We start from the raw sequence: 27,011 nt of genomic DNA, 5'->3' as shown, positions 1-27,011 counted from the left end.
GTCTACAATCAGAAAATCACATCTTTTTGGTGAGAGGGGAAAAGTCTCTAGAAGCATTTTAGGTGTCTCCTGAATTGGCTTTAAAAAAAAAAAAGTTGTCCCTCCTTTTCTGTAGAAGCAGAAGTTGAAGTCACGCAGTGGAATGGCTCCTTTCCTGTGTTTCCAGAAACAGTGCTGAGCCCAGAAGGCCCAGAAATTGCCAAGTCTCTTCCTTCCCATGAGAAAGAAGGGTTTTCTTGAAAGAGTGTTAGGAAACAGCTTAGTGATTCAGCTTCCCTCCCCTCTGAATTCCTAGAACTATATTTTTCCCTCCTGGGAAAGGAGGGGAAGAGGTAAGGTAATGAGCATGTCATCAGGGAAGCCGTGGTCTAACCTTTAGAGGGTGCAGCCTAGCACCACCTTCTTTCTCGCCCCCTGCCTGAGAACTCGTGTGACTAACCCCTGAATTCCTTGAATGCATTCCCTGTCCCGGCTCAGAGCCTGCACCACAGCTCCAGGCTGCCTCCTTTGGTTCATTGTCTATTATCACCCTGAAGCATCTTTCCTGGTGCAGGTCTGACTCCATCCCTCCCATGCTCAAAACCATTCCATATCATACAAAGGAATAGTGTTGCTGTTTAGTAAAAAACTCATATCTCACTCCTTTGCGACCCCATGGACCATAGTCCACCAGTCTTCTCTGTCCATGAGAACTGCCATCAAGAATACTGCAGTGGGTTGCCATTTCCTCCTCCAGGGGATCTTCCTGACTCAGGGATGGAACCTGGCTCTCCTGCATTGCAGGCAGATTTTTCACCACTGAGCCCCCAGGGAAGTCCCACAATAGAATATTATTCAGCCATAAAAAGGAATGAAGTGTTAGTCGCTCAGTCATGTCCAACTCTTTGCAATCCCCATGGAATGTAGCCCACCAGGCTCCTCTGTCCATGGAATTCTCCAGGCAGGAATACTGGAGTGGGTTGCCATTTCCTTCTCCAGGGGATCTTCCCGACCCAGGGATTGAACCCAGCTCTCCCGCATTGTGGGCAGATTCTTTGCCATCTGAGCCACCAGGGAAGCCCCCCCGCCAAAAAAAAAAAGGAATGAAGTACTGATATATACTATTACATGCTGAATGTTGAAAACAAATGTATAATATTGCCCATGTGTGGAGTTTAGAAAAATGGTGCAGATGGACTTATTTGCAAAGCAGAAACAGATGTAGAGAACAAACGTACGAATACCAAGGGGAACGCAGGGATGAACTGGGAGGCTGGGATTGACATATGTGCACGGCAGATAACAGTGAGCGCTTACAGTGCAGCACGGGGACTCCGTTCATTGCTCCACGGTCACCTACATGGGAAGGGAATCCAAAAAAGAGGGGATCTGTGTACACATATGGCTGATTCATTTTGCTGTACAGTCAACGCTAACACAACACTGTAAAGAAGCTATACTCCAATAGAATTAATAAAAAGAAAGAAAGAAATGTAGACCCTCACACCCTCTAAAATAGAATTTTTATTTCAATAAGGTCTCCTGGTGATGCACATTAGGGTTTGAGAATCACTGCCTGGAGACATGATTTTGCAATTGTACCCAGAAATCTTCACTAACCCCAGTTCCATTTCTTAACCACTAAAATTTTCTTTTTTGAAGTATTGTTGATTTACAGCATTGTGTTAATTTTAGGTATACAGCAATGTGATTCAGTCATATAATACATATATACTATTCTATTTCACTGTAGTTTATTACATGAAAAAGCCATATTGTTTATATATGAATCCAGCTCTATTCTGAGTCCAGAAAACGTGACTGGCCCTCACGAATCCCTCCCCTTTCCGCTAAGCACAGCGGTCCTGTCTTTGCCTCTAGAAGCACTAGCAGTTGAAGAGGCAGACTTCCAGTGTGGATGGTGGTTGAGAAAAGAGGGAAGTGGGAACAGGACAATTAAAGCATGTCACATGTAAGCATCAGAGCCAAACACCGCATCTCTGAAATTCCCACTTTACATAGACCATGGAAGGACCTAGGCTTTGTCCTATTTCTTCATTTCCTCAACAAGCCTGTAAAAGTTTGGGGTGAAGCTTAGAAAGCTCTTTCAGGCTCTCACTTTTCCAGAAAAAGCCCCAGGGCAAGCGGTCAGGGGAGAGGAATGTGAAGACCGTAGAGGGTGTCCACATTGCATCACTGTCCCTGGAAAGACCTAGAAACCAAAGCATTTCCCCCAAACCTCTTCTTCACCTTGTTGCCGTGTTCAAAACCACTCCCTGTCTCCCTGAACATCCTTGGTGGAATAACGGGCTTCCAGGTGGCTCTAGTGGTAAAGAACCTGCCTTCCGATGCTGGAGATACAAGAGATGTGGGTTCAATCCCTGGGTCAGGAAGATCCCCTGGAAGAGGGCATGGCAGACCCCTCCAGCATTCTTGCCTGGAGGATCCCAAGGACAGAGGAGTCCATAGGGTCGCAAAGAGTCAGACACAACTGAAGTGACTTAGCATGCAGGCATGCACAGTGGGTAACAATCTGCTTGCCAATGCAGGGGACATGGGTTTGATCCCTGATCAGTGAAGATCCCATGTACCGCGGAACAACTAAGCTCAAGGCCACAACGACTGACCATCGCCCTAAAGCCTCTGCTCCACAATGAGAAGCCACTGCAATGACAAGCCCAAGGACCACAAGGAAGAATACCCCCACTCGCCACAATGAGAGAAAACCCACATATAGCAACGAAAATTCAGCACAGTCAAAAATAAATACATCTTAAAAAAAAAATAAAAAAGAATATGCAATTATAAGATCATTCCTTTCTCCTCATCCAACCTAAATCTTTCCCCACCATTAACACCTGATAGCTGTTTGAGCTACATACTTCTCCAGACTGTTTCTTCTTGGGGGTGGGAGGGTGCACTGCGTGAGGTCTTAATTGTGGCAGGCTGACTCCAGAGTCTGTGGGTTTAGTTCCCCCAGCAGGGATCATACCCACACCCCCTGCCCTGGAAGAGGGATTCTGAGCCCCAGGATCACCAGGGAAGTCCCGACTATGCCCTTTTCATTCACCCGAGGGCAGCTTCCTAGTCTGAAGGAGATGAGATATCTGCCTCTGCTCTTGTTTAGCTGTGTGATGGTGGAGAATCCATGTCCCCCTCTGAGCTTCTGCCTCCCTCATCAATACCTGGAAGAGAAATTTGCTCACCTTCACCCACAGCTCATGTTCACATTTGCTCCCATGACATTGGTTAAAGCAAGCGACACATCCAAGTCTGATATCATCGGAAAGCAGGTCTAATTCTCCCATGAGGAAGCATGTGTGCTAAATTTCTTCAGTTATGTCCCACTCTGTGCGGTCCCACGGACTATAGCCCCCCAGGCTCCTTTGTCCACGGGATTCTCCAGACAAGAATACTGGAGTGGGTTGTCATGCCCTCCTCCAGAGGTTCTTCCCGACCCAGGGAGCGAACCCACCTCTCTTCTGTCTCCTGCATTGGCAGGCGGGCTCTTTACCTCTAGCACCACCAGGGAAACATCCCCTCACCCCCAAGGGCAGTAACTATTATGATAACGATCTACCTCAGACCCAGTGAGGCAAGGAAGGCAGTAGACAGGACAAAGAGTGTTTGGTCCAGGGAGCGGGGAAGCAGGGAGAGAAGTGAAAGTTCTTTCTCACTACGACTCAAAGCCTCCTGCGATGTCCCAATCTGTCTCCACTTCCTCCTCTTCAAAGCAGACCTGATGGTGAGGTGGGGATGTGGTGGGGAGGGGGTGGGAAGGAATCGAAGGGGGAGGAGGTGCTATTTCAACAGAAGGACAGTCCGGACGTTCACATCTCTGCCTGCGGTGATCAGTGCGGGGCATGTGGACACGGTCCTCCCGGGTATAGAAACACCCTCCAGCCTCTCTCCCAGAGGGCCCACGGCACGCCCATGTCCCCAACCCCGCTCAGGAGTGACCTGGGTCGCCTCTGCACCTACTTGGAGGAACTGGAGGCCACAGAGCTGAAGAAGTTCAAGTTATACCTGGGGACTGCGACAGAAATGGGGGAGGGCAAGATCCCCTGGGGGCGGATGGAACCGGCGGGTCCCCTGGAAATGGCTCAGCTGCTGGCGGCTCATTTCGGGCCGCGGGAGGCCTGGCTGCTGACCCTCGGCGTCTTTCATCGGATCAACAGGAAGGACCTGTGGGAAAGAGGCCAGAGAGAGGACCTAGGGAGGGGTAAGGATGATGGCCTGGGCTGAGGCTGCCACCCACCAATTCCCTTCTTTTGTGTTTTTGTTTTGCTGTGCTTTTTTCAAGATTTTTCTGCTGCTTCCTGTTTTAAAATTAATTAATTGATTTGGCTGCACCTGGTCTTAATTGTGGCATGTGGGGTCCTTCTTGTAGCATGTCAGTTTCTCACTCTAGTTGCCTGGAGGCCTGTGAAATCTTAGTTCCCCCACCGGGGGTTGAACCTGTGCCCCTTGCATTGGAAGGCAGATTCTTAATCACTGGACCACTGGGGAAGATCCCCCCTTCTCCTTCCTGATGATCGCTGGGCTCCCAAGAACCACCTCTAGCCCATCCCCCTGGCCTTTGTTCGCGCTGCCTGCAGTACCTCCCTCTATCTTCTGCTCCTGGGAAACTCCTATTCGTCCGTCAGAACCCTGAAGGCACTATCTTTTCTGTGATTCCTCTACTCATTTTTTCCCTCCCCCTGCTCGTCATCCTCAATCACCCTGGCTGGCTTGGAAACCCCACTTTTCATACTAAGTGCTTAACACATATATATTTTGGAGTCCATGAAAGAATAGATGTTCAATAAATAAGTATTGAATCAAAAAATATGCTAGATATGCATGTATATAAGACATTTCAAAGAATGCTAGTTTGTGGTCTGGAGCTGAAGGGGAGGAGGAATCCAAGCTGACTCAGAACTCCCTGGCTGAGGGGTTAATCAGATGGATGGAGGTGCCAATCACTCTGATCGATACCCACGTGGGCAGTGAGTTATTATCATGTAGACAGTTTGATGTAATGGAAGTTAATGTCGTGGAGGGCTAGTCAGATACATGCCAGCTGATCTGGTGAAATTTCTCTTCCAGACGCTCCACCTGGCGGCCCACCCTCACTGGGCAGCGAGTCAGCATGTTCTCTGGAAGTCTTACCTGCCGCTCCAAGAAAAGGTGAGCCCCGAGCCATGTAAGCTGGTGCAGCCACTATGGAAAACAGCAAGGGGGGTCCTCAGAAAACTAGAATTACCGTACGATCCAGCAATCCCACTGTGGGGCATATACCCAAACAAAACTCTAATTCAAAAAGATACATGCACTCCTTTGCCCACAGCAGCACTATTCACAATAGCCAAGACATGGGAATGAGCTAAATGTCCATCGACAGTTGAATGGATAAAGATATATATATATATATATCACGTCTTCTTTATCCATTCCAGCCTGAAGGAGCTGGAATGCCATTCAGCCATGAGAAAAAATGAAATCATGCCATTTGCAACAACATAATGCAACTAGAGATTATCGTACTAGGTGAAGTCAGAAAGACAAATACCATGTAATATCACTTACGTGTAGAATCTAAAATATGGCGCAAGTGAACCTATCCACAAAGCAGACTCATAGACCTAGAGAACAGACTCCTAATTTCCAACGGGGAGGAGGGAGGGGGGAGGGAAGGACTAGTTTTGGATTAGCTGATACAGACTATTCTATATAGGATGGATAAACAACAAGGTCTTACTGTACCACAGTGAAGTATATTCAATATCCTGTGATAAATCATAATGGAAAAGAATATTTAGAAAAAGAATGTCTATATGTGCATAAGTGAGTCTTGTCACTGCACAGCAGAGATTGGTACCACATTGTAAAATAAATCAACTATCCGTGCAGGTGTGCCCAGTCATGTCTGACTCTTTCCAGACCCCATGGCCTGCAGCCCCCCAGTGTCCTCTGCCCCTTATCCTATTTCCCAGGCAAGAATACTGGAGTGGGTTACCATTTCCTTCTCCAGGGAATCTTCCCAAGCCAGAGAGTGAACCCGCATCTCCTGCACTGGCAGGCAGATTCTTTACCGCTGGGCCACCTATTAACAGTGAAGTGTGAAAGTCGCTCAGGTGTGTCTGACTCTTTGTGACCCTATGAACTGTACCCCACCAGGCTCCTCTGTCCATGGAATTCTCCAGGCCAGAATACTGGAGTGGATAGCTGTCCCCTTCTCCAGGGGATCTCCCCAACCCAAGGATCAAACCCAGGTCTCCCGAATTTCAGGCGGATTCTTTACCATCTGAGCCACCTGGGAAGTTTAAAAAAAAAAAAAAAAAAGTTCCCATGTTGATGCTTCTGCTTCCCACAACAAGGAGGCAAGATCTGTGTTGTTGTACCAAAGTACCAAAGTTCCCAGGCTCCATCTAGAAAAGACTTCCAAGGTCATCTCAAAGCAGATAGTTCACTAGACCACGGTTTGCATTGATGCATGCATTCATTAAAGGCTGCTGACCAATCTATCTTTCACGGTCCTTCATTCCTCTCGGTTAGATCCCCAGGAAACCTACCGGGACTACGTCCGCAGGAAATTCCGGCTCATGGAAGATCGCAACGCGCGCCTGGGGGAGTGCGTCAACCTCAGCCACCGGTACACGCGGCTCCTCCTGGCGAAGGAACACTCCAGCCCCAGGGGGGCCCAGCAGAAGCTCTTAGACACGGGCCGGGGACATGCGGGGACTGCCAGCCAGCCGGCCAGCCTCATCCAGATCGAGGCCCTCTTCGAGCCGGATGAAGAGCGCCCAGAGCCCCCGCGCACCGTGGTTCTGCAGGGCGCGGCGGGCATGGGCAAATCCATGCTGGCCCACAAAGTGATGCTGGACTGGGCCGACGGGAAGCTCTTCCAAGACAGATTCGACTACGTCTGCTACATCAACTGCCGGGAGATGAACCTGGGCACCGCGGAGCGCAGCGCGCGAGACCTCCTGGCCGGCTGCTGGCCCGAGCCCTGCGCGCCTCTCCATGAGCTCGTCCGCCTTCCCGAGCGTCTCCTCGTCATCATGGACGGCTTTGACGAGCTCAGACCCTCCTTCCACTACCCGCAGGGCACCTGGTGCCTCTGCTGGGAGAAGAAAGTGCCCGCGGAGGTCCTCCTGGGCAGCCTGATTCGTAAGAAGCTCCTGCCCGAGCTGTCTCTGCTCATCACCACGCGGCCCACCACTCTGGCCAAGCTCCAGCGTTCGCTCGAGCATCCCAGGCATGTGGCGATCCTGGGCTTCTCCGAGGCCGAGCGCAAGGAGTACTTCCACAGGTATTTCCACGACGGGGAGCAGGCCGGCCAGGTCTTCAGCTTCGTGAGAGACAACGAGCCCCTCTTCACTCTATGCTTTGTCCCCATGGTGTGCTGGGTGGTCTGCACCTGCCTCAAGCAGCAGCTGGAGGGCGGGGGGCTCTTAAGACGGAGGTCGAGGACCACGACGGCCGTGTACCTGCTCTACCTCCTGAGTCTGATGCAACCCAAGCCGGGGACCCCCACCCTGCCGTCCCCGCCCAACCGGAGGGGGCTGTGTGCCCTGGCGGCCCACGGCCTCTGGGAACAGAAGATCCTTTTTGCGGAGCGCGACCTCCGGGAGCACGGCCTGGACGCGGCCGACGTCTCTTCCTTCCTCAATATGAACATCTTCCAGAAGGACATCAACTGTGAGACACTCTACAGTTTCATCCACCTGAGTTTCCAGGAGTTCTTCGCGGCCATGCACTACGTCTTGGATGATGGAGCGAGCGGGTCCGGCCCCGAGCGGGACCTCAGCAGGTTGCTGACCGAGTACGCCTTCTCCGAGAGGAGCTTCTTAGCCCTCACGGTCCGTTTCCTGTTTGGACTCCTGAACGAGGAGACCAGGAGCTACCTGGAGAAGACGCTGGGCTGGAAGGTCTCGCCTGGCGTCAAGACCGAGCTGCTCGAGTGGATCCGCCGCAAGGCTCTGAGCGAGGGGTCCACCCTGAAGCGGGGCGCCCTGGAGGTCTTCGGCTGCCTGTACGAGCTTCAGGAGGAGGAATTCATCCAACAAGCCCTCAGCCCCTTCCAGGTGGTCGTGGTCAACAACATCACCACCAAGATGGAGCACATGGTGTCCTCCTTTTGTGTGAAGAGCTGCAGGAACGCCGAGGTGCTGCAGCTCTTCGGGGCTGCCTACCAAGCCGATGGAGAGGACGGGGTGAGGTGGCCCCTGGCAACGTCGTAAGTATTTGCTGGGGTTCACTCCCAGAGTTCATGCCCTTAGCCACGTTCATGTTCTCAAAGCTGGTGACTTTTTCCTCCATCCTAGGAGATACTTGGCAAAATGCAGAGAAGGATTTCGCTGTCACAGTTAGGGGAGATCGGACAGATGCTAGGGTCTAGTGGGTGGAGGTCAGGGATGCTGCAAAAATATCCTACAATGCACAGGACAGCCTCCATCACTAAGAATGATTTGGCTCCAAAGTGTCAACAGTGCCCAGGTCGTTTTCTTGTTCTTAAACAACAAGAACAAAAACACTAATGGTTGCTCAGTTGTGTCCAACTCTTTGCAACCCCATGGATTGTAGCCTGCCAGGCTCCTTGGTCCATGGGATTCTCCAGGCAAGAATACTGGAGTGGGTTGCCATGCCCTTCTCCAGGGGATCTTCCTGACCCATGGACAGAAGCCAGGTCTCATGCATTGGCAGGTGGATTCTTTACCACTGAGCCACCAGGGAAGCCCTAAGCAATACTTATCGGAACTAAATAGCGGCCCATGTCAAGGAGAATGTATCCACTCAACATATATTATCCAGGGCCTTATATCTGTGGACTGCACACTCCCTTTTTTTCCAGGTTTTTTTTTTTTTTCCTTGTCCTTGCCCTGACAGGCTTAGGAGATCTTAGTTCCCTGACCAGGGATGGAACCTGGGCCCCTGGCAGTGATGGCACACAGTCCTAAGCACTAGACCTCCAGAGAATTCCCAGTGATTTTCTAAACTTACTATATGGTCTTTTTTTTCTTAAAATTTTTTTCACATTGAGGTGTAGCTGATTGACAATGCTATGTTAGTTTCAGATGTACAGCAAAGTGACTCAGTCCCTCAGTATATTCATACAATGTATGAAACATACATATAAATGTATATTCTTTTTCAGACTCTTTTCCATTATAAGTTATTACAAGATATTGAGTATAGTTCCCTGTGCTATACAGTAAGTAGGTCCTTGTTGCTGGGCATTTTTTTTTTATATATATATAGATTGAAGACAGTATGAATAAGCCAGCCAGTGCCCCTAATAGAGCAAACATCCAATGGAGAAGGAAAATAGACAAAGAATAGTAAATAAAGAAATAGACAAATGAAATGAAATTGATGATTAAGTAGTTGCAAACAGAGTTAACTATTATGAGGAAAGTAAAACCAGGTAATATTATATAACAGTGACTTGGAGGGGGAAAGGCAACATGAAAGGAAGTGGTCAGTGAAGGAAACTCCGAGCAAGTGCCATTCTTTGTGTGTTTGGCTAAGACTTTGTTTTGATTTGGGTTCCCTGAAGAGTCACCTTAGAAGCAAGGATTTCAACGTAAGTGGAGTGGAAAGGAAACATTCTTTTTCCTTCTTCTCTCTTAGGTTGTGAAACTGGGGGCTTATAAATTAGACTTACAAAAGACAGATTCACAAGCTAAAAAAAAAGAAGTTTACTGGCAGGTTCGTTCCCACTTCCATGTGGATGGACCCAGAAGTAACTAACCCAAAGGGCTCCTTAGAATTTGGGCTTATGCATATATATATATGGAATCTAGAGAGATGGGATTGATGAACCTATTTGCAGAGCAGCAATGGAGACACAGGCAGGCAAAGAGAACTTGCCATATGTAAATTATACCTTGCCATATGTAAATTACCTTGCCATATGTAAATTAGACAGCCGGTGGGAGTTTGTGCTTGACTCAGGGAGCTCAGCCTGGTGCTCTGTGACCACCTAGAGGGGTGGGTGGGGGGAGACGGGAGAGAGGCTCCAGGGGGAGGGGACACACCTATACCTATGGCTGATTCATGTTGGTGTGCGGCAGAAAGTAACGCAATGTTGCAAGCAATTATCCTCCAATTAAAAGTAAATTTTAAGCAAAATGAATTTGGATTTATGTACTGTCTTAACAAAAGAACAATAGGTCTTTAGGGCTGTGACAAGACAAAAGAAAAGGGTTTTGACTGTCCGGGGTGGCAAGCTGTGGAAAGTAAAATATGTGGGAAAACTGATGAAATAATAGTTTGTGCAGTCTCACAATGATTTCATCAGGTTTGGAACTGCAGGGGAAGAATTGTCTTCCTTCTTAGGGTCTCTGGCTGGGCCTAAGAATTAAATCGACATAAGAGCCTCCAACTAATAAAAATAAATGGAAAAAAAAAAAAAAGAAGAATGCCAAAAAAAAAAAAAAGACAGCGTAGCAGGGGAAACACCCGAACTTTACTGAAAGACAATGAAGACCGGAAGAGCAAGTGATGCTGCTGGCCTGGGGACCACACTTGAGAACCACAAGTAGATGAAAGGCTTTAAAGAGCTCCCTGGGGCTTCCCCTGGTGGTCCAGTGGTTAAGACTCCCTGCTTCTGCTGCAGGGGGCGCAGTTTCAGTCCTTGGTTGGAACTTAGATCTCCCATGCTGCATGGCACAGCCAAAATAAATAAACCAATAAATTTAAAGAGCTCCGTGATAGTAACTCAATCAACAAGGAGCAGAGCTGTATGGTTTTCTGCCCTCTCTGAGTTGCTTGCTAATGCTTTTCAAAAAAAAAAAAGTTATAATGGAATATTTCAAATATACACAGTATATATAGGTAGATGAATATATATACATGACCAGTTAGCAACATTTTGCCAAATGTGCTTCATCTATTGTTACCTGTCTTGCTTTTTTTTTCCCCTCAAAAAATTTTATAGGGGGATTGTTCCTGCTAGGCTTGTGGGATCCTATTTCCCCAACCAGGGATTGAACCTGTGCCCCCTTCCCTCACCATGGCATCATCATTCGTAACAAAATTAATAATTCCTGGGAATTTCCTGGTGGTCCAGTGGTTAGGGGACTTCCCTAGGGGCTCAGGCAGTAAAGTGTCTGCCTACAATGCGGGAGACCCAGGTTCAATCCCTGGGTCGGGAAGATCCCCTGGAGAAGGAAATGGCAACCCACTCCAGTACTCTTGCCTGGAAAATCCCATGGACGGAGGAACCTGGTGGGCTACAGTCCATGGAGTCGCAAAGAGTCAGATATGAATGAGCGACTTCACATTCACTTTCACTTTCCAGTGGTTAGGGCTTCTCGCTGTCACTGCGAAGGGCCTGGGTTCAATACAGGAATCAATCAGCATAGCAAAAAACAACAACCAAAAAACACAATTCCTTAATATCTTCTAATACTCAGTCCATATTCAAATATAGAGCTTCCCTGGTGCGTGCGTATGTCCTAGGTCACTTCAGTCGTGTCCGACTCTTTGCGTGCCCTCCTCCAGGGGATCTTCCCGACCCAGGGATCGAACCCACGTCTCCTGTGTCTCCTGTATTGGCAAGTGGGTGCCTTACCACTAGCACCACCTGGGAAGCCCTCGGGCTCAGTGGTAAAGAATCCACCTGCCAATGCAGGAGACACAGGAGACGTGGGTTCGAGCCTTGGGCTGGGAAAATGCCCGGGAGAAGGAAATGCTAACCCACTCCAGTCTTCTCACTGGGAAATTCCATGGACAGAGGAACTTGGCTGGCAAAGAGTGGGAGATGACTGAGGGATGAGCACACATGCAAAGGCCAAACATCTCCGTAAATCGATGGTCCCGTCTGTCCTTCCTGCAGCCCCGAGAGGCACGTTTTACCCGACATCTACAGCGAGCAGCTGGCTGCTGCCCTCAGCACCAACCCCAGCCTGGTGGAGCTGGCTTTGCACAGCAACGCCCTGGGAAGCCGGGGGGTGAAGCTGCTATGTCAAGGTCTCAGACACCCCAGCTGCAGACTGCAGAACCTGAGGTGAGTCCAGGCTGGTCTGTGAGCTTCTGGGGACCCTATCGTTCCATCTCAAGGGGCTCCGTCAGAAAGAGCATAGGGTGGGACTTCCCTGGTGGTCCAGTGGTTAAGACTTCCAGCTTCTACTGCTGGGGGCACGGGTTTAATCCCTGGTTGGGGAGCTAAAATCCTGCAAGCCACGAGGTGTGGCCAAAAAAACCCAAAAAATCATAGGATGATGTTTGCTTGGGCTCCCGTAACAAAGCCCCACAGGCTAGATGACTGAAATGATGGACTTTGATTTTCTCAAAGTTGTGGAGGCTGGAAGTTCCGGATCAACATGTCAGCAGGCTTGGTTTCCTCTGAGGCCTCTCTCCTTGCCTTGCAGATGGCCACCTTCTCCCTGTGTCCTCACATGGTCTTTCCTCTGTGTCTCTGTTCTAATCTCCTTTCCATATAAGGACACCAGTCATATTGGACTAGGGTCCACCTTAACGACCTCACTTTAACTTAATTACCTTCTTGTAGTGATGGAGAAAAGAAGAAAGAATGGGGAGAGGAGGAATAAATTAGAGGGTTGAGATTAAAATATACACACTTTGTTGTTGTCATTTAGTCGCTGAGTCGGGTCCCACTCTCTGCGATCCCATGGACTGAAGTCTTGGCAAGAATACTGGAGTGGGTGGCCATTGCCTTCTCCAGGGGATCTTCCCAACGCAGGGATTGAACCCGCATCTCCTGCATTGGCAGGTGGGTTCTTTACCTCTGAGCTACCAGGAAAGCTCATATATAAAATAGATAACCAACAAGGATCTATGGTAGAGAACAAGGAACTCTACTCAATATTTTGTAATAACCTATAAAGGAAAAGAATCTGAAATATATATATATGTATACATAGATGTATTCATATATATTTTATATATGTATATATTCAGTATAGCTGAATCACCTTGCCTTGATGTATACCTGAAACTAACACAACATTGTAAATCAACTGTGCGTGCTTAATCGCTCAGTTGTGTCTGACTCTTTGTGACCCCGCGGACTACAGCCCACCAGGCTCCTCTGCCCGTGGGATTCTCCAGGCAGGAATACTGGAGTGGGTTGCCATGCCCTCCTCCGGGGGATCTTCCCGACCCAGGGATCGAATCTGCATCTCTTACGTCTCCTACGTTGGCAGGCGGGTTCTTTACCACTAGTGCCACTTGAGAAGCCCCTTTACAAAACAACCCCAAATGAAATCACCAGACTCTTTTCTTCTTTCCATCCCAGGTTGAAGAGATGCCGAGTTTCCAGCTCCATCTGTGGGGACCTGACGACCGCGCTGATCGCCAACAAGCACTTACTGAGGATGGACCTCAGTGGCAATGACCTGGGGCTGCCGGGCGTGCAGCTGCTTTGCCAGGGGCTCCGACACCCCAAATGCAGGCTGCAGGTGGTGCAGTGAGTGTCCCCCCCGGGAACATGTCCTTCAGCTGTGTGACCTCCTGGGACAAGCTGGTCGTGTCCTGGAGCTTGAAGCATCTCCCCAAATGCTGACCCCCAAACCCCTACCTCACATCACGGCTGCCCTTAGACCCGTGAGCTGAGATGCCACCCCTCCCCAGACTTTGCACTTTGTGCAAGTGTGCTGAGTCACTTCAGTCGTGTCTGACTCTTTGCCACCCCGTGGACTGTAGCCCGCCAGGCTCCTCTCTTTGTGGAATTCTCCTGACAAGAATACTGGAGTGGGCTGCCATTTCCTCCTCCAGGGGGTCTTCCCCACCCAGGGTTCAAACCCGCATCTCCCGCTTGGCAGGCACATTCTTTACCACTGAGCTCAAATTAGAACTGCCCTTAGACCTTTGACCTGAGACGTCCCGCCCTGGACTTTTTGCATTTTGGAGAACCTGTTTCTGGCCTCTTCTGACCCCACTCACTTCCACATGGTGAGGAGTCCCTGGGGCCACCTGCCCACCCAGAACCCACACCCTATTTATTGACCACATCCTGAGTAGTCAGAACCCTATGGGTCTCTGCGCAAAGATCCTTTTCTTGTGCAACTTCCTTTTTCTGCAGTTCCACTGTTTTTAAAAAATCACCCTGCCTTCCCCCTCTATGTCTTCATTACTACTCATAAGAACACTCCGTTTTTTTCCCCATATTTTAAAAACTTTCTTTTTTTTTTTTTAATGTGGACCATTTCTAAACTCTTTATTGAATTAGTTACAATATTGCTTTTACTTTGTATTTTTGGTTTTTTGGCCACAAGGCCTGTGGGATCTTAGTTCCCCGACCAGGGATCAAACCCAAACCCCGCTAGTTGGAAGGTAAACTCTTAACCATTGGACCTTCAGGGAAGTCCCCCAACACTCTACTTCTGACACTTTTATGTGTGGAGTTATCCCCACACCAAGGCATGTGACGCCAACTGGGTGTCCTGGAGTTTAACTTGGTTCTAGCACTTTCTACCTGGAGATGGCATCAGAGTAAGGCTTCATTGCCTGGAACCTGTGTCTCCTGCACTGCAAGGCAGATCCTTAACCACTGGACCACCAGGGAAGTCCCATGTGTTTGTTTTTGTTATATCACTTAGGAAATTAGAGATTTAGGAACTCTGTGCCAGGAGCCAGTGCAGAGATCTGTGTGTGTGTGTGTGTGTGTGTGTATTTTTTACTATTATCTCACTGCCCCTCATCTTACTCCTCCAAATCAACTTCTACTTACCCTTCGAGAACCAGCTCAAATCCTCCCAGAGAGCCTTCCCTCACTGCACACCATTTGCCAATGCTGGCTGAGGAGGTCCCTCCACCAGGATGCTCAACAAACAGTAACTCACACTGACGGAGCACTGACCATGTGTCAGGCTAGTTCTACACCCACTGCTTTTAATAAATTATGTAATCCTCACAACAACCCTCTGAGGCCAGCACAGTTATTATCCTTATTTTAGTCAGTGACTTGAGACATGGTGGCACATGTAACAGAAAGCTGAGACCTGATGAAAACGCGCTAGAGGGAATTCCCTGGTGGTTCAGTGGTTAGGACTCCGTCCTCTCGCTGCCAAGGGTCAGGGTTCAATCCCTGGTGTGAGAACTAAGGTCCCACAAGCCACAATGAGGTGCAGCTAAACAAACAAACAAACAAGCAAAAAACCCAAAAATCAAAACAAAAAAACTCCCTTGAGGTCAAAGTATGGGGGGTGGGGAACAGATTGTTGAACCCTAGAGACCCTGCTCTGAGCTATTACTCTGTGTACACTGCCCCCATGAGACCTCCTATGTGTGTGTGTGTGTGTTAGTTTCTTAGGCGTGTCCGACTCTCTGAAACCCCATAGACCACCAGGCCCCTCTGTCCATGGGATTCTCCAGGCAAGAACAGTGGAGTGGGTTGCCATTTCCTTCTCCAAGAAGAACTATAGAAAGAAAGAAAGTGAAGTCGCTCAGTCGTGTCCAACTCTTTGCGACCCCATGGACTGTAGCCTACCAGGCTCCCCCATCCATGGAATTTTCCAGGCAAGAGTACCCGAGTGGGTTGCCACTTCCTTCTCCAGAGACCACCTATACTGGATCATACTTTCTCATTTGTCTTAATAGACAGGATTCTCCTTTCTGGAAATGACAAAATCCTGTTTGTCTCTGTAACTTTAGCGACAATTGTAGGTTTGTGTCCAGCTCTTTTGAAACCCCATGGACTGTAGCCCGTCAGGTTCCTCTGTCATGGGGTTTCCTAGGACCCAAGAAAGAATACTGGAGTGGGTCACCATTTCCTCCTCCAGGGGTTCTTCCTGACCCAGGGATCAAACCCACGTCCCTTGCATTGGCAGGCAGGTTCTTTTCCATTGAGCCGCCAGGGAAGCATGTCGGCTGATTCAATGGGCCAGGGCAGGAACCGTCAGGATACAGAAAAGCAAGATGGCGCCCTTTTCAACTCTTCTCTTTCCTCCCAAGGTTGAGGAAGTGTCAGCTGGAGGCCGGGGCCTGCCGGGAGCTGGCCTCTGTGCTCAGCATCAGTCGCCATCTGCTGGAGCTGGACCTGACAGGAAATGCACTGGAAGACGCGGGCCTGAGGCTCCTGTGTCAAGGTTTGAGGCACCCAGTCTGTAGGCTGTGGATTTTGTGGTGAGTTCTCCCGGTGTCTCTGTGAATCTGACTCCTCTAGGGACCTCATATGGGCTTCCCTGTGGCTCAGAGGGTAAAGAATCTGCCTGCAATGCAGGAGACCCAGGTTCATACCCCGGGTGGGAAATATCCCCAGAAGAAGGGAATGGCAACCTATTCCAGTATTCTTGTCTGAGAAATCCCATGCACAGAGGACAGAGGAGCTTGGCAGGCTACAGTTCATGGGTTTGCAAAGAGTCAATCACAACTGAACACACACACACACAGTTATTTTTAATTTTTTGAGGAACCACCATACTATTTTCCGTAGCCACTGCACCATTTTACATTTCCACCAACAGTTCAGAGAGGTTCCAATTTCTCCACGTCCTCACTAACACCTGTTGTTTTCTGTTTTTTGGATAATGTCTATCCAAACAGGTATGAGGTGATATCTCACTGTGCTTTTGACTTGCATTTTCCTAATGATTAATAATGTTGAACTTTTTTTTTTTCACGTGATTTGTGTCCATTTATATGTATTCTTTGGAGAAATGTCTATTTAGGCCTTTGGCCGTATTTCGAACAAGTTGTTTATTTGAAAACATTAGTTTTAAGATTGGGGGCAGGAATTTGCAGCAATATGGATGGACCTAGAGATTATCATACTAAGCAAAGTCAGTCAGAAAGAGAAAGACAAATGGTATCACTTACACGTGGACTGTAAAATACGACCCAAGTGAACTTATCTATGAAACAGAAACATTCACTGTTACAGAGAACAGACTTGTGGTTGCTAATGGGAAGGCATGGTGGAGGAGGGAAAGGCTGGGAGTTTGGGGTTAGCAGATGCTAACTATTATAAATGGAATGGATAAAAAATAAGGTCCTACTGTACAGCTCAGGGAACTATACCCAATATCCTGTGATAAACCCTAATGGAAAAGAATATGAAGATGAATCATTTTGCTACACAGCAGGAATTAACAGAACATTGTAAATCAAGTCTCCTGTAATAGAATTTTTTAAAAAGACTGGGGGCAGGGAGTATAGCATCAGCATTGTACAGGAAACCCTCCCGAGCACATGCTGAACTGGATTTTCTGCAGGTTGAAGATCTGCCTCCTCACCGGTGCTGCATGTGAAGACCTGGCGTCCACCCTCCACGTGAACCAGAGCCTGGTGGAGCTGGACCTAAGCCTGAATGACCTGGGGGACCCCGGGGTGCTGCTGCTCTGTGAGGGCCTCAGGCACCCCCAGTGCAAACTCCAGACCCTCCGGTGAGTCCCCGCTTTCCTCACTGTCCTAGGAGTCCAAAGTCACGATTCCCGCCCTCCTGCCTAGGCTCAGTGGGGCCGTCTCCCTCCCCTCCTCTCTAACCTCTAGTTCTATCAGCCTCCTGTCAAAGGCTTTTCTGCCACAGGGCCTTTGCACAAGCGGTTCCTTCTTCCTGGAATGCACTCCTTTTTTTTCTTTTAATATTTATTTTATTTATTATTTATTTATTTAGCTGCCCCCAGGGTCTTACTTGCAGCATGCAGGATTTTTAGTTGTGGCATGCAAACTCTTAGCTGTAGCATGTGGAATCTAGTTTCCTGACTAGGGATAAAACCCAGGCCCCCTGCTTTGGTAGCCTGGAGTCTTAGCCACTGGACCACCAGGGAAGTCCCCCTGAGATGCACTTCTGCTCTGATTTCTCCTTTTTTCCACCCTGATAATACCTGTTTCATCTGTTAGGATCCAAAGCAAATGCTGCTTCTTCATGCACACCTTCTCCAACCCCTAGATAAGATTACTTTTAGGGTCCTATTTGACCTTATTTTTCTCCTCAGTGTCACTTATCAAAATTTGTGTGTGTGTGTTGTATTCCAGAAGTGCATGAACAACACATTGTGGCAACGTGTTCCAATGACTAACATAAGATCTGGCTCAGAGATTATATTTTGAAGTGATGGAACAGATGAAAAAGCAAATTAAAAAAATAAATAAAATGGGGAATTCCCTGGCAGTCCAGTGGTTAGGACTTTGCACTTTCACTGCTGGGGGCTGGGGTTCAATCCTTGGTTGGGGAACTAAGATCCCAGAAGCTGCTGGGTGGGGTGGAAAAAAAAAAAAAGCAGCAGGACCGTCAATTCCATCTCGCCCCTCCCCCATCCCCTCTCCCCACCTGTAAACACTAGTTTGTTCCTGTATCTGTGAGTCTGCTTCTTTTGCATAATATTCATTAGTTAATACAGTAACATTTTAAACCCCATTAAACTGAAGATATCTGGGAATTCCGTGGTGGTCCAGTGGTTAGGACTCCCTGCTTTCACTGCCAAGGACCAGGGTTCAATCCCTGGTAGAGGAACTAAGATCCAAGCCCTCTCTTTCCCCAAAAAAATTTCAGAAGGAATGAGCCAGCTGTCTCCTGTGCTTAATGTCTTCCCAGGCTCGGCATTTGCCGGCTCAGCTCTGCGGCCTGTGAGGGTCTCTCTGCTGTGCTGGGGCTCAGCCCCCACCTTCGGGAGCTGGACCTGAGCTTTAATGACCTGGGGGACCGCGGCATGTCCTTGCTGTGTGAGGGGCTACGACACCCCTCCTGCAGACTCCAGAAACTCTGGTGAGTGGCTGGGAGGCAGGGCTGCTGGGTGTGATGCTGGTCCCTGGCAGGGGCGGGGTGGGGGGCACCGAGTGTTTTCCTGTCCTTGTCTTTTTTCTATTGGATCGTTATCCTTCCATCCTTCCATCTCTCTGGAAGATACGAGATGCTCAGAGGTGGAAAGAAAAGCTGTGTAAACGAGTCGCAGAGTAATCCACTCCTCTGGAATACAAACAGAAGAGGCTAAATTTTTCCATCCAGTCATTGCTTCTAAACACATTCTGTAAAACTCCCCTTTTCTCTAGGCATTTACTTGGGCAGATTTATAGCTTTCTGGTAACCTTTATGTAGTAAAAATTCAATCTGGGGCTTCCCAGGTGGTCCAGTGTCTAAGGCTCCTCACTCCCAATGCAGGGGGCCTGAGTTCAATGCCCTGTCAGGGAACTAGATCCCACATGCCTCAACTAAGACCGGATGCAGTCAAATAAATAATAAATAAATAATTTTTTAAAAATTCAGTCTGGTCCAGAATAAACTTCAGTCAAGTGTTAATAAATGTTTCTTCCTTCCTCTTTCTCCCAACACCAGCCCATCCCTTCCTCCCAAAAGACTTAGAATGAGAGGAGGCTGTGTCTATTTTTTTAATTAATTATATTAATTAACTTATTTTTGGCTGTGATGGGTCTTCAGTGCTTTTCTCTGGTTGCAGCGAGCGGAGGCTACTCTTTGTTGCGGGGCAAGGGCTTCTCACTGCCTTGGCTTCTCTTCTTGTGAGTCTATGCTGGTGGCTCAGATGGTCAAGAATCTCTTAGAGGCTCTAGGCAGGCAGGCTTCAGTAGCTGTGACTCACCAGCTCTAGAGTGCTGACTCAGTAATTGTGGTTGCTCCCTGGTATGTGTGATCTTCCTGGACCAGGGATCGAACCTGTGCTCCCTCCATGGGCAAGCAGATTCTTAACCACTGGAACACACCAGGGAAGTCCAGGGCTTATCTATTTTTAATTTTTTTCCCTTCATGACTCTCTTGCTTATCTGGGGCCCTGGGTAACTGGAAACGAAGATGAGGGCTTAGGGACAGCATGTCTTCCTTTTATTTATTTATTTTTGGCCACACTGGGTCTTGGTTGCTGCGAGAGGGCTTTCTCTAGTTGAAGTGCACGGGCTTCTCATTGCGGTAGCTTCTTTTTTTTGCAGAGCACAGGCTCTACAGCATGGACTCAGTAGTTGTGGCTCATGGGCTTACTTGCTCCTCAGCATGTGGGGTCTTCCCGGACCAGGAGTCTAACCCATGTGTCTTGAATTGGCAGGTGGATTCTTAACCACTGGACCACCAAGGAAGCCCCATCTCTCCCTTCATTGGTGCGGCTAGGTTCCCTCTGGGATGTCAGTACCACGCCCTCCCAGTCTGGCAGGTGTCCAAATGATACCTCTCTCGTGGGGATTGTATGTATGTTCTCATGGGGACCCCAGAGGAGGTGCTCCTGACATGGAATGATCTGGGTCAAGCTCTTTCCACAATCCCCTCCCCATATGTCCTACTCATGACCCTTCTGTGGCTGTGAGGTGGACAATTATACATCACCCACCTGGGTCTTTCTCTTCCATTTCAAGTCCTGAACTGTTGCCTTATACCTTGTTTGGAGGCACATATTGCCTCACAGCCTCAGTCAAAGATGAAAACATTTCCATCTAACATCCCAACTACAGCAACACTTCAATAATGCTACCTATTTTTACTGTAACAGCATGGAATACAGGAAAGAAACACAATTGGACAGAATAGAAACCAGAGAAAATCAGATGGCATGGTGTTGGGTGGGACAGGAAGCAGCCCAAATCATGCTGGCTTCTTAAAAAAAAAAAAAAAATGGTGGGGGAGAGCATTGATCAAGTTGTGTAACTGGAAGTGTAGATTTCAAGTATGGCTTGATCTAGGCATTCAGATATTTGATCTCCATTATCTTCTCTACTTATTGCTGTATTGACTCCATTCTGCGTTAAGGTTAACCTTGATCCAATACATGGTGGCAAAATGCCTGCAGCTCTATAGATGACTTCTTTTCAGGTGTAAGTTCTGAACAAAAAATCTCTAGGGAAAGTGTGATTCTGATTCACTCAGTTTGGATGGATCCTGTGCCCAGAAGGGACCACTCATGGTGGCTGGGGACAAGGAAACCAACCAGCTTAGGCCTGGACCCTATATCTACTGCTAGAGCTTGTAGACATTAATCCCTGAGATGGGGGTGTCAATGAGAAATTGGGATAGAATGACTAGAAGGAGATATTCTTGGCTGCAGAATCAGGATATCCATTACAGATGGAGCTGTGAATTGAGAAGTCTTTTTTTTTTTTTTTTCCTTTCTTCTTTTGTTTTAAAAAATTAATTTGGGGGCTTCCGTGGTGGCTCAGTGGTAAAGAGTCTGCCTGCCAGTGCAGGAGACACGGGTTCGATTCCCGGTCCAGGAAGTCCTCACATGTCAGGGACCAACTAAGCCCGAGTGCCACAGCTACTGAGCCCATGAGCTGAACCTGCTGAAGCCCAAGCTCTGCAACAAGAGAAGCCACCACAATGAGAAGCCCGAGCACCACAACTAGGGAATAGCCCCCACTCACCACAACCAAGGCCCACACAGCAACGAAGACACAGCACAACCAAAAATTAAAAATAAATAAGATTAAAACCTTAAATTTTTAGCAGAGTATAGTTGCTTTACAACATCGTGTTAGTTCCTACTGTACAGCAAAGGGAAGTGTCTTTAAATGCCTTGATGAAATGCTTTCCCTCACCACATCGGCCTTAACCTGGACTGCTTTGGTTCTAGTCTACTTTTCTCTTAAACTGATCCCTAAAAACATCACCCTGATTCCCTGCGAAGCTGACACTTTCCAACAGGAACTGCCCACATTGCTTCAACCACTTCTCGTCTTCCACAGGCTCGACAGCTGCAGCCTCACAGGCAAAGCGTGTGAGGACATTTCCTCCGCCCTGGGCGTCAACCAGACCCTCACAGACCTTTATCTGACCAACAACGCCCTGGGGAACACAGGTGTCAGGCTGCTATGCGAGAGGCTGAGCCACCCAGGCTGCAAGCTCCGAGTCCTCTGGTGAGAGATGGTCCCTGCCTCTGGAGGAGACGGGACCCGGGGCTTGGGGTCGGGAGAGTCAGTGTGCTCAGTCGTGTCTGACTCAGTGACCTCATGGACTGTAGCCCGCCAGGCTCCTCTGTCCATGGGATTCTCCAGGCAAGAATACTGGAGTGGATTGCCATTTCCTCCTCCAGGGGTCTTCCCCACCCGGGGATCGAACACGGGTCTCCCGCACTGTGGGCATATTCTTTACTGTTTGAGCCACCAGAAGCCCTCTTGTAAGATGATTACAAATTTGTTAACACAGGCTAGGCTCTTAAAAATGGGGTGTAACTTAGAGCAAGCTTATCTCCCAATAGGATTTGATTTACAATGAAGAACTACTTAATGGAATTAACATATTTTAACCAAGCAGGATGAGACTGAATGCCACCAGAGTGGCCTGGAATATTTCCCATCTTGTGTCCTCAGGCTGTTTGGCATGGACCTGAATAAAATGACCCACCGAAGTCTGGCGGCACTTCGAGTGACAAAACCTTACTTGGACATTGGCTGCTGAGTGGCTGAAGCTGCTGGTTCTTCACTTAAAGTCAGGACAGAAGAGGACCATCCAGGACCCATGAATCAACGATGATCTCTGTCTCTTTACTTCCTCAAGAGACAAGATCCTCTGCAGGATAATCTTTGCTGCTTGGGGTCTGTGCGATCCCTGTGCAAGAGGGTGGAATTTTAGTTTGGAGAGTTGGTGCTATGGAGAGAATCCAGGGCAGGGTCCCAGATGATTCTAGAACAGAAGCTCTCAACTGAGGGTGATTTTTGCCAGCCCCCCCCCCAACCTCCCCCTTCCCAGGACACCCAGCATTGTCACAGGCCACTGGACTGGGGAGATTTGTTGGCATCTTGTGAAGTCCTGCTATAAACATCGTAGAAAATAAAAATACACTGACAGTTCCCACGACAAAGTGTTAGGGAACTATTGACCATAATCACCCACCTCCGCCAGGTCTGCTTGCCTGACTTCTCACAACAGGAGGTCCCGATAAGGAGCTTGATGCTGCTTGTTGATTATCCATCTTAAATAAAGCAGTATATTATCCATCCCAAACTACCCCTTCCCCCCATCCTTCCCCTCTGGCAACCCTAAACTCATGAGCAGACTTTTTAAGGCTGACTGAACTAGGGGTAACCTGACCCACTTAGAGCAATCCCTAGGCTGTCATAAGGGCCAGGTGGGGCCAGTAGTAAAGAACCCGCCTGCCAATGGAGGAGAGGGTTTGATCCCTGGGTCAGGAAGATCCCCTGGAGGAGGGCATGGCAACAGTATTCTTGCCCGGAGAATCCCAGGGACAGAGGAGCTTGGATGGGGTCACAAAGAGTGAGATATGACTGAAGGGACTCAGCACTCGCACAGGCTGTCATAAAGCTGAAGGCTAATGGAATCTGTGGGCTTAAAAGCTGAGACTACACCTTAAGGTAAAGGCATGAGTTTTCTGTAGTCCGAACTGCACCTCCAGCATTGCAGGTGGATTCTTTACTGATGAGCCACTGGGTAAGCCTTAGTTTAAAACTAGCAACACAGGACTCCCAGGATTTACTGGACACTCAAGGTTCAGTGGCTGAAGTGGCTTGGGGAGGGCTACAGAGCACAACTTCTCAAAGATGGGATGTCCCGATTATAATGGCCAGGATTTCCCGCTAAAAATTGTGAAATCACCATTACTACACACCAGTAATCATATCAACTCTATTTTAGATTTCAGAATTACCCAATTACCAAGAAAACTTACATGAAGCTTTATCTCCAAATCCAATTCTAAGCAGAGCCCTGGGAAGTAACCTTTCACATTCACCTATAGGTTAAGGATCTTGGCAGACTGCTAGCCCATTGATTCTAAGGTCATAGTTCAGCCACGTGAACTTCTGAAAAAAACTCTAAACTTATATTTAACTCTTAACATTGAGTGTTAAACACCCAGACTTTTTCATTTATTTTTATTAGTTGGAGGTTAGTTAGTTTATGTCTTTGCCATAGACATGGATCAGCCGTGGATTTACATGTGTTCCCCATCCCAATTGCCCCTCCCCACCCCTCACAAATGCTCAGGGCTGGTGCACTTGGAAAGCCCAGCCTGCGTAACTGCTAAGTTGTGTCTGGCTCTTTTGGAACCCCAAAAGACGCCTGTCCGTTTTCCAGGGGAGATTACTGTGAGTAGGTTACCATCTCCTTCTCCAAGGGACCTTCCCAACCTCTAGGGACTAAACCCACATCTCCTGAATTAGCAGTCGGGTCACCAGATAACTGCTACTGTAGGCAGATTCTTCTACCCCTCTGAGCCACCAGGTAAGCCCTAAATTAACACCATTTGTGCACTTGTAACACTGCCAGTCTGTGTGGATCTTGTCAGAAAGCTACAAATTCCCTTTTCAGCCTTCAATGGTATTTTATACCCCAAGTGCTACTAGCCAAAACTTGAAAATGAGACCATGGCAGCCACCCCTAAAGATGCTCCACCCTGGCTAGAGGGATGGTCACACAGGGTGTGAGAGGCAAAGCTTCATCTGTGGCTCCCCATTTGACTCACATGAACCATGCCGCCACTCCCATGGTAAACTGTCTCCCACGTAACTAGTTCCTGGTTCCCAAACTAGTTTCTGGACATTTGTGGTTAGTCCCCAACCCAGGGAATGAGATTGCTAAAGCCCTAGAAACTACCTCCATGGCTTCATTAATCCTGAGCAGCATGCAGGATCTAGGATCTTCATTTTTCCTCACTAGGGATTAAACCTGCACCCCTTACATTTTAAAGACGGCCTTACCCAGTTCACACAAAGGCCCCATTATGCTAATGTAAATGCCACCAAGATAGACCCACTTTCCGGCAACCCCCCCAGAAACCTCCCATAGTGCCCCAAGGACCAACTTCTGGAAATAAAGTGACTAACAGCACATAAAATAGATACTGTTTTATTAACATTTAAAACCAATGTTATGATTAGTGAAATTATAATAGGCAGAGCTTTTAATGACTTGAAATATTACAATAGGCAGAGCTTTTAATGGAGCAACGTATTGAACACTGCAGATTAGACAAGTCCTGAAATTGGAAGTAAAACCCATCGTTGAACAGAAGGCGTTGGTTGCTGACAGAATCTCGACTTAAGGCAAACCTAAGGGAGTCGGTAATTAAGTCGGTAAACGCGAGCAGATATCGCAGATGCCAACCATTAGATGGTTTTCCCACGCAGGGACGCTCGAAATGGGAGCACTTTCCAGTCACGAATCGGCAAGAACCCCCATTTTGAGCATCCCGGTCTGGGTTACTGGAAGTTTGGTGATCTCTGTAAAAGTCATTGGTGCCGAGATAAGGAGCACTATAGACAACCTCCCCATTCATTACCAGGCCGCCAGTTAATACTTATGTTAACGTGTATTCACAGGAGACAGCTCGACCAGACTCATACTAGAGTTTTAAAAAGGAATGGCAAGGAGCAGACACGATTTCACCAAGTGGAAGTTTCTCTCTCAACCGGTAACACTCAAAACATGGCGGCACTTCCCCTCGTAAAACGGAAGTGCCCCCACAGTTTGAGTACCACAGGCTGAGAAGTTGTGGGACGAATCACCCAATGATGGATTTAGGAGACAGAACGAAAGGGTTAGCACTAACCCCACCTTAATCCCAAACCACGAAAAGGTCAAGAGGCAAAAGTAATCAAATTATGAAGCTCGTGTTCACCCCCCCTCCGCAATCCCCATACGAGTAAAAATCCAGTTAAGGAGAGTTAAGTGCCATGCAGGTTGGTGAGAAGTCGCTGCATGCCGAGGTTATAATTGACTTTTCCTTGGACTTCCTAACAGTCCTTTACACTGGAAGCACGGAGGCAGTGAAGGTTCAATCCCTGGTTGGGAACTAAGGCCCCTCATGCCACGTCGTGCGGGTAGAAGTGAAAAGGTTGCCTCAATTTGCGCAAAAAATGCGCAGAAAATGCGCAAAGTGACATTCTCCCAAATGTCACTGGCCAAACAATTAGTAACTGGGGACACAAAAAGTTCTGCGACCTGAGAAGACACTGGTCTGGGCGGGCCGGGAGTGGGATTCTCGTTGATTATGCCTTTTGTACTTTCAATGCAGGAGACGTGGGTTCGATCAACTTGGGAATATCCTCCATGCCTCCTGGCGGAGAAAAAAAAAAATGAAAAATCCTATTAGAATACACAAGGGCGGTTTAAATGAAAAAAGGTAGCTTCGGAAAGAGGTAGCAACCCAGTGCAATTTCATAATACTGAAAACAGGAAAACATTGAAAATAGAAGAGCACCTGGAAAGAGAAACGGGAGAACAACTTAAGGAAAAGAATGTCCAGGTGATACTCACATGATGCAGAATCTCATTGCTTCTTTCGCCAGGGAGTCAGGTCTCAGACCCGCCGACCTCTTATATAAGCCAAAGACCCAGCCTTTGAGGGGAAGACCACTCCCCTCCACAGGTCTCCACCCAGATCCACCCTGCCCCATTCTGAGTCAGACCCACCCTCCAATATTTTTTTTTTTTTTAAACCGTTGACTCCTTCATTGTTTAGACCACCGGAACAAACAAATCATAAACAAACTAGGAAAATGCATAGAAGTACCCCCAAGAACATAACTGTACCTTCTGGGGACTCGGTTATTCATTCAACTATTTACTATTTAGCAATTATTTGTTGAGCACATAAGACACCCCAAGGCATGCTTGCTAGTGTCTGGGGTGTTTGGGGTGAATAAAACCATGGATTTTATAGTCCAGGGCAGTGGTTTTTGACTGAGGGTGTTTTTTTCCTCCCCAGGGGACATCTGGCAAAGTTTGGAGACACATTTGATTGTCACAACTGGGGAAGGCAATGGAGTACCTTCAACCTTTTGTGGAGAACGCCAGGGGTCTTGGTAAACATTCTAAACTATGTACAGCGCTTTACAAGGTGAATAGTGTCGAAGCTGAGAGACTGAGACCTAGAGAAAGGGTGATGGACAGAAAAAACAAGCAAGAACACATCGAATTCTGTTCATATTATCTCCTCTGAATCTCTGCATATTCATATAAAGCATTGATGTAGGGATCACTTCTGAGTTCTTTAAATCCAACACCCTATTAAAAGGTATTTTAAACGTTTTTTTTTAACAACTATGAATATTACAATTTCTCAAAATATTTTCAGTATCTTTTTAAAATGTGCAGTTTTACTAAATTTATGTGTATTATTGAGGTCTGAGTATTCTCCCTATAAGAAATCCTGGACAAGGAGTAACAAGTCCATGGGGCTTGCTTAAGATGG

General features: G+C 47.9%; 1 protein-coding gene across 3 annotated transcripts; it reads left to right on the top strand.

Annotated features, from left to right (window-relative positions):
• Window positions 1-3,839: 3,839 nt before the first annotated feature.
• On the top strand, window positions 3,840-27,011 carry NLRP12 (NLR family pyrin domain containing 12). Of its 3 annotated transcripts, none has more exons than XM_043900075.1 (10): window positions 3,840-4,201; window positions 5,068-5,148; window positions 6,517-8,200; window positions 11,804-11,974; window positions 13,226-13,396; window positions 15,883-16,053; window positions 17,142-17,312; window positions 18,464-18,634; window positions 21,547-21,717; window positions 26,526-27,011. In XM_043900075.1, the coding sequence occupies exons 1-10, from the start codon at window positions 3,913-3,915 to the stop codon at window positions 26,659-26,661; spliced, it is 3,216 nt and encodes a 1,071-aa protein (XP_043756010.1). In that variant the 5' UTR covers window positions 3,840-3,912; the 3' UTR covers window positions 26,662-27,011. The 3 variants fall into 3 exon arrangements, with proteins under 3 accessions (XP_043756010.1, XP_043756011.1, XP_043756012.1); XM_043900076.1 differs by lacking the exon at window positions 26,526-27,011 and adding an exon at window positions 22,171-22,805; XM_043900077.1 differs by lacking the exon at window positions 11,804-11,974.

This window comes from Cervus elaphus, chromosome 4, assembly GCF_910594005.1.
Source record: "Cervus elaphus chromosome 4, mCerEla1.1, whole genome shotgun sequence".
Taxonomy (NCBI): Eukaryota; Metazoa; Chordata; class Mammalia; order Artiodactyla; family Cervidae; genus Cervus; species Cervus elaphus.
This window is presented reverse-complemented; position numbering and strand designations above follow the sequence as displayed.

Coding starts and splice junctions, on each gene's coding strand:
- NLRP12 (XM_043900075.1), top strand. CDS start 3,913: ATGTCCCCAACCCCGCTCAGGAGTGACCTGGGTCGCCTCTGCACCTAC. Junction 4,202..5,067: donor GAGAGAGGACCTAGGGAGGG/GTAAGGATGATG, acceptor TTTCTCTTCCAG/ACGCTCCACCTGGCGGCCCA. Junction 13,397..15,882: donor TGCAGGCTGCAGGTGGTGCA/GTGAGTGTCCCC, acceptor TTTCCTCCCAAG/GTTGAGGAAGTGTCAGCTGG.